Raw genomic sequence first — 8,069 nt, forward strand, 5'->3', positions numbered from 1 at the left:
GGCGACGGAGGACGACTCCTCCTCACAGTTTGGACTTTCTTGGGGAGTTTGGGGGATGACCAGGGAGAGTGCCTGGGAGATGCTTGAGGTGAAGAGCCAGGTGTTCCTCTTTGCCAGACTTTGGTCCTAAGATTGGCTCCTCCGTCATAGCCCTCTTGCTGTTTTTGCTCCTGCATCCGCTTCTGCCTCTGTTTATCCATATTTCTCGTTAAGAGGCTCGTCATGCTCATTCTTGGTCCTGGGAGCTCAAAATGGTAACCCAACCTCAGCAGCGTGGTGTTCTCCCTGAGCAGCTTAACGATCTCCATCTCCACCTGGCTGCCCATGATGTGCCTCTGGTTGTGGAAGCGCAGCTCTGTGAGCACCGTGTTGTGCTGCAGAGCCCTCATGATGGCCAGGATCCCCTTGCCCGTGATAAAGTTGGACTCCACGTTGACGTTCGTGATGTGCTGGTTGACTCTGAGCATTTCCGCAATGGCCATGGCCGCACTGTCGTCCGCGCGGGTGTTGGCCAGACTGAAGGTCTTCACCACCGTGTTGCCCTTGAGTGCCTCGGCGAAGCGGGCGAGGGTCGGCGACGTGATGTTCTCGATGTTGTTCAAGTTGACCTCTGTGGTGTCAGGGTCGTTGTTCCTTATCTTTTCCAAGGCATCCTCAATCACGGTAGGATTTCCGCAAGGGTGAATGGCAGCTGGCGACTCCGTGTTCCTTCCACTGTGGCCGTTGGTCAAATTTATGTTTTCTATCTGACTTTTAAATGTCTTTGGCTTAGAATTTTCAGAATCGATGCTATCATAATTTACAGTTCCATTAATACCTTTCTCCTTGTCAGTTGTTCCTTCCTCTTCCTCCTCTTCCTCCTCTTCTTCCTCCTCCTCCTCCTCTGTATACACCTCTTCAGAAATTTCGCTGTTACTTTCAGTAAAAATAAGCTCTTCCTCACTCTCTTCTTTGTCTTCTTCCGCAACCTGAAGAGCACGGTATCATCAGTAAATTGGTCCTTTTTAAGCACTTTTTTTTTTTTAATTTGCAAAAGTAACACACGGTTTTGCAATATATCAAATCACTATGTTGCACTAAAAGCAAAACAAGGTTATATGTGAATTATCTCAGTAAATAAGAAAGGGGGGAAATAACACACAACAAGTAATATAAAAGCAGGTAAGGAAAAAAGTTCACTCTCTTGCTTCTGACCTCTCCACTTGGGGTGATGACGGTTATTATCTTTCATTGCATATCTTTCAAAGGCTTTTTTTAATTGTTAGAAAATTCTTTATTTGAAGACAGTCTTCTACCTCCGTATATCTTTCCAGTGCCCAGAGTTCTGCTCTGTGAAGCAAAACCAAATAAGCTGCTCCCCTTCCAGGTCCACAGTTTTTTAAACAAACATTTCTTTTGTTCTCTGCAGCATAAATATTTAGAACTCAACCTACTGTATTAAAATTTACTATCATTTTGTCAGTTTGAACAAATGCGTCAGAAGTTCAGCTTTGGAAAACCCTTGATACATTCTTCATTCTCTTTAACTACTTGTACTGAGCGACTTGGCTCCTTGTTTACTTAGAATTTAGACAACTCAACCCTCCCATCTGGAATCACTCCTCCATCTTTCCTTATTTCTCCATCCCGAACAAACGACAACAAAAATAGACAACACGTTAATGGATTCCCTTTTTTTAACGCTCAAAACTTCTTCCTCAAATTTGCCCCCACTAGCAGCTGCGATGGCCACTGGGTGCTCTGCGTCCCAGCTTGGCTCAGTGAAGGCAGAGGCAGGGGCATCCTTTGCTTCTCCAGCATGAACCTCCCTCTGGGGGAGAGCCTGGCGCAGGGTCTCAGAGGCCCCGTACCCCCAGAGGGCAGCCGCTGCCCTGTTGCTGCTGTGGGGAAGGGAAGCCGAGGGGGCAGGGCTGCTGATCTCTGCAGCAGCAGGTCAAAACCTAGCCCTATGCAGCCAACATTCGGGTCACCCCCTTTGCAGCAGATCAGCTTGAAATCTCACGCAAGGGCTGGATCAAATGAGAAGGACTGCGGAAGCCAGGAGGTGGGAAAGACAACTGCCCCAGCACGAACTGGATTCTCCCCACACCCTGAAACAGCAGCCAGTAGTAGAAAATCTTGAAGCAAGCCGTTGGCCCAGCCCTGGTGGTCTTAAATTATTTACCATGTATCAATTACGAAAGACTTTCAGGCAAACACAATCTCAATGCTATCTCTGTCTTTCCTGCTTACAAGACTTTGTACTAAGAAGCTCCAATGAGCCCTTCTTTCTCTTCTTGCTATCCTTTCTGATTAAAAAATATATATATATTATGGAAATTGCTAGCAGAATCTGATTTTCCCTAATGTTATCTTTTTAGTCCTTTCTTTTATCCCCTCTAAGGCCCAAATCCCTCCCTTGTCCCCAAAGCCTTGATTATTCCGTCTGCATTGGCAGCTGGTTCCCCCCGCCAGGGCTCCTGCCGCCCGAGGCACGTGGAATGAGCTTTGGAAAACACTGCGCACGTTCCCCAGGTTTGTTTGCCCAGTTGCTACCACAACATAGCCTCCAGTTATCCACTTGTTTGGAGTGGCAGGCACCAAGTGATGGGCTGGGGAAGGGGTCAGCCACTCCTGGGATGGTTGTCCGGTCCTTATCCACTTCTTCAGCAGCAGGAGGAAGGGGGTACTACGTGCGTGGGCGCGCTTGTGCGAGCGGGTGTGCGTGCGTGCAGGTGTGTTTGTGTGAAGGCTTAGCTGTTTCAGCATTTGGAGGAAAGGGACCTTCTCAAAATCTAAGGTAAACTGCCTTTCATGCCACCCTTACATTTTATCCCCTTTGGTTTCTGAAAGACCTTCAGGATCTTACCTGCAAGAGATGTTTTCCCCTCAAAATGTATCTGAGACGGGCACCTGGGTGGCTCAGTCGGTTGAGTGTCCGACTTCCACTGAGGTCACGATCTCACAGTTCCTGCGTTCGAGCCTGGTGTCGGGCTCACTGCTGTCAGCGCAGAGCCCACTTTATTTCCTCTGCCCTCTCTCTGCCCCTCCCCTGCTTCCACTCTCTCAAAAATAAATAAATAAATAAATAAATAAATAAAAACAAAAATACATCTGAGAGACAATATCTGAAACTGTTGTCTAGCAATGAGTCATCATGTAACATCTAAATGACACTTTTTCCAGAAAGGCTTTTTTGACACCTCCTCATATTATCCCCTCATATTATCCTTGCCATATAGAGCATTGTACTTCCCCCAGTAACGTACCTATTTTTTTTTTTCAATTTATTTTGAGAGAGAGAGAGAGAGAGAGAGCAGAGCGGGGAAGGGGCAGAGAGAAGGNGTACTTCCCCCAGTAACGTACCTATTTTTTTTTTCAATTTATTTTGAGAGAGAGAGAGAGAGAGCAGAGCGGGGAAGGGGCAGAGAGAAGGAGCAAGAGAGAATCCCAAGTAGGGTCCCTGCCATCGCTTATGAACCATGCATGAGGTCATGACCTAAGCTGAAGACAAGAGTCAGAAAAGTTTAACTGACTGAGCTGCCCAGGTGCCCCATTTTAATGACTTGTTTGTCATTTTCCCCTAAAGACTGTTGACTGGGTGAGGACAGGGATCGTGGCTGTTTTGTTCACCTCGCGCGATGTTTAGCATATAGTAGGGGCTCAATAAATATCTGTTGGCTGGACGGATCTAAATTGACATTGACTACCAGCCACTGACAGTCAGGACGGGTCCAGGGTTCAGTGGGTGACTGTCCCTGGTCACCTGGAAATGAGAGGTTTCCCAGGATGCAGGATTTTCAGTTCTTAAATCAAGATAGTCCCAGACAATCTGAGATGGTTAGCCACCCTCGGTGGGGGACATCTAGGAGAAAGACACATGAAGGGAAAAAAGTGTCTGGAGACAGAAGTAAGAGGTTATAAACAAATAATCATTGCCTGCTTCCCATGTTATCTGGCTTTTGGACTGACTGCACTGTTCCAGGTCTGCTATCTGCCAGTGCTCTGGAGTTAACCTTGATCCTTGTGAGAACGGGGGTGGGAAGGTGGGGACGCGGTGAGGCATGACGGCTGGTAGAGAAAACACGAATGTTGGCACTCTTAGGGAATAAATAAGGCAACAGGAAGGTAGTGGCCAACCATGTCTCCTGATCACCTCCCTGGCATCTTTACATGAACAAGAGGCAATAGGCTTGGTTTTCGGTTCTGATTGTGGGTCTACCCCTAAAGAGCTGATTGACTGTAGTCAAATCAGTAAACCTCTGAGAGGTCTCAGTATAGTTGAGTGGTCCTCAACTGTGGTGTGGATCACCTGAGGGGCTTGTGAGAACACAGAATGCTGGGCCCCACTCCGGGAGGTCTGGGAAAGCCCTAGAATGAGCCAGCCGTTCCAAGAAATTCCCAGGTAATGCCGAGGGGTTGGGCACTCACAATTTAAGAATCGTGGTCTTGGCATCAGCAGACCTTGGTCTGAGTATCATCTCCCCCCACTGGTAACTTCCACTGAATTTCTTAACCTCTCCTAGTCTCAATTCTCATGTGCAGGGGTAAGAATTCAACTAAATAATGTGAGTGAACCTATTGGCACCTTATTGAGACCCAGCAGATACTCAAATTAGGGGAGCTAGACACTCTGGTCTCCAAGCCCCTTGGAGCTCAATGCAGCATAAGTTTGTGTGAACCCAAGTGGACAGAGGCTGTCAGTCAACAGGAGTTGAACATGATTTTCATAAGCCTTTACAGAGCCAGTGGCCTGATAACCAAGACCCCCATCTCCTCTCGTGGTCCAGATTGCACTGGTCTTCACTTACATGGGCACTCCCCTCCCCCGCACCTCCCCGCCAGCTGACTTGAACTTTGTCCTGTGATGGGAATGGGTTTATACGCTCTGAGACTTCTGCTCAGCCCTCCTTGTGACCACAGAGACAGCTGGCCAGCTGGGAAAACGTCCTGGGAGAAAAGTTAACTACCCAGAAGGGAATCAAAGTTCATCAACACGCAGCCCGTCTAGTTGAGCTGATAAGCCATTGGCAGGGATCAGCAAACCCTTTGGCAGGATCAGGATGCGTTCCAACAGAACTGACAGCAGGCTTTGCCCTTTGTTTCGTACTGATATCAAGACCTTCTGACACGAAAATGCCCTTGCTGGGTGACTGCTGCCATGGCTGTCTGTCCTGGATATTCTGTGGCAATTGTCATCATATTTTTATCAAGGAAAGTCTTTAAGAACTATAATCAAAATGTTACAACTTATACAATTTATCAGATTTTTGACACACATCCCCCCATCTGGAGGGGAAAAAAAGACCTCTAAAAATCAGAGTTGTGGAGGAACTGACCAGCCCAGTCCTGGCCTCACTTTCCCCTTCCGCCCCTCAGTGCACGCAGCCACGGTGGCCTTGGCAGACCCTGGCCTGATCCCAGTGACCCTTCCTGCGATGATTGACATGAACAAGGCTCACACATATCTTGCTCAAATGTGGCCCACACACCCTGTCATCAAGATCATCTAACAGTGCCTGGATTAGTACTGTGGCAGTCTTGCCATTGGATTCAGGCCATTTTGATTTTAGATGATTCTAGTGGAGCCCAGGGGTTTTAAACCGTTGCTCCTGACCTGTGTTCTGCCATAGATTCAGACACTTATTATACTGTATTCGAATTGCTATTGCCATTACTATTTTCCCAGAGCATAGTCTTTTGAACTTTCTTCTCTTAATGATCGTAAGGCAAATCCGAAGTAACAGTTTACTGAGCAGAACACAAGAGCTTAACAGACCCGAGCTCTAATATACACACATTTCCCGGTCTCAGATCACCCTTATAAAGCAGGAAGGAATAGAGGTTATCTACTCAGACGTGTTTAACCTGGGTCCTCAGGTGGGTTTCAGGGTGTGTGTCATCATTTTGAAATTGTGTGTATGTGTGTGTGTGTGTGCACAAGACATGTACATTATCTGCAGGAGAAGTCATGTAATTTATCACAATCTCAAAGGGGTTCCTGATTTACAAAAGAAACCCTAAATTCAACTCCTTCAATGGACAGATGGGAAAGACACCTCTGCAGAGATGGACTCTCTGTTCAAGGTCTAACAAGTTAGGGATAGTACAGGGACTTGAAATAAGGCTCCCCCGGCTCTTAATGCTGCATATTTTCCACCACTGCTCACTTTTTGGTGATGGGGAAAAAAAAGAATTATTTTTACTGTAGTCATCATTACAGTCAAAGCAACCAGAGTACTCACTTTCTGTCTTGATAGAAGGAAATAAGTCTACCTAACTGCAATATATATGTAATGTCACACATATTATGCCACGTCAGCAGCTTATAGCTCAAATTAGACTTATGTTTGGCAATATATCTAAACCCATGACTTGCTTGTGAATTATTTTCCTCTTGAAAATCCCATCTTGATTGATTAAAAGTCCATCAAAAGATCCCAGCTAAGAATTTTACTTATTATGATCCCCTGGGTGGCCTGAGGAATTGTTCAGTAGCAGGTGCAAATGGGTTATGAGGAAAGAAAATTGAAGAGGGCTAAAATGTTAGAGAAAACAGGTTCCCGGGTTGGGGATGGGGGTCGGGGGTGGGAGTAGCTAAGGAAAAAACCCGAGAGCCTACCTTTCCACACTCCCCCAGCCTCTCCTTCTCCAAGAGTTTTTGGGACTCCTTTTCCCAATAGGCCATCAGTGCCTCTCTGCTGAATGTCCCCGTGGGGGTTTTCTCGGTCAGACTCTTTTGCCTTAGCCCCACGGGAAGGCTGTGATCAGGTTCAATGTCTTCCAACTCCCTCTCTAGCTCCTTCAGCTCCTCAGCTGACAGGGAAGCGAGAAGTTCATCCTCATCGATGGATTCATATTTGCTAAGTCCTCTCCTGTAGCCAAAGGTAGACATCGTCCCTGCTTCGTCAGACCCACAAGGAGCTCAAAGAACCAGGCATTCAAGGCGGCCGGCAGCAGGCAGGGAGGCAAGTAGGCAGGCTGGTCGGCAACTGGCACTCAGAGTGGCCTTTTAAGAGCGGTGATACAGGGCCGTGACAATGCAGAGAGGGGGTGAAAGCATGGGCTGTTTTAAGCAGCAGACGTCAGCTAGACATTTGAACACAAAGAATGTCACATCGGTGGTGGATGGAGGTCTCAGAACCAGTGGGGATTATTGACATACTGGCCAGGGACATATTTAGCAGAGCCTGATAGCTCATGAGACAGGCAGGGAGTGTTGCAGATAGAGAGTAACACAGTCCTCACTTTGTATTCAAACAACAGGGGAATAAAACTTATTTTGAAAATGACTTGCTGCCACCACCATGGCCATGAAAAGATTCTTTGATTATAATCTCAGAGGCTGAGAAATGACTACACATCACTCTATAAGTAGTTATGCAGGTTCTTCTAAAAACATACTGTGGGTGGCTTTGATGGTAGCAGAAGGCTGTGGTAATATAGCAGCTTAAACTTTCATTGTGTTCTGCAGTTTACAAGACACTAAGCATAACAAATCCTGTGAGCTGATTACCCTCCTTTACCAATTTTGGCAACTGAGGCTCTGAGAGATTAAGTGAAAACTTTGAAGCTGGAAGTACCCAAGTGGCTTTCTCCACTGCACAAAATGGCTTCCTTGCCCTCAACCAGAAGTATTAGTAAGTAGCTAGATTTGCAAATAAAACTCCAAAAAGACAAATAATAATACTGGGTATAGCTTATTAGTGCTCTGCACTTTATATATTTTTATCTCATTTAACCCCACAGTCCTTTCAGGTGTATATTGTCATCCATATTTTGCCAGTACAGCCACAGAGAGGTTAAATAACTAGCCCACAGCCACAGAGCTAAAAAAGTAGTGAAACTAGAATTTGGACCCAGATTGGTATGTGGGCTGAAAGCTGAAGAAATGCTAACATGAAATTATATATATATTTGTCCGTATTCTTATGATTGTGAAAAAATATATACATAGCTTATAGGAGCTCAGCAATATATCATTTTAGCATAGGTATATAAAGAGCTGTTACAATGTGTATGCACAGAGTATACACTTATTAATGCATGTATAATATGCCATACTTTGTTTATGACATTCCATAGTTGGT

General features: G+C 46.0%; 1 protein-coding gene across 1 annotated transcript in view; it reads right to left on the reverse strand.

Annotated features, from left to right (window-relative positions):
* Positions 1-6,874, reverse strand: part of LMOD2 (leiomodin 2) — an 8,083-nt gene extending 1,209 nt beyond the window's left edge. The window contains exons 1-2 of the mRNA XM_077773347.1: positions 6,602-6,874; positions 1-968 (exon numbers count right to left, since the gene is read on the reverse strand). Coding sequence (XP_077629473.1) covers positions 1-968; positions 6,602-6,874 — 1,241 coding nt within the window. The remainder of the gene's footprint in view (positions 969-6,601) is intronic.
* Between the last annotated feature and the right edge of the window lie 1,195 nt (positions 6,875-8,069).

Source organism: Crocuta crocuta, unplaced genomic scaffold (genome assembly GCF_008692635.1).
Source record: "Crocuta crocuta isolate KB4526 unplaced genomic scaffold, BGI_CrCroc_1.0 scaffold16, whole genome shotgun sequence".
Lineage (NCBI taxonomy): Eukaryota > Metazoa > Chordata > Mammalia > Carnivora > Hyaenidae > Crocuta > Crocuta crocuta.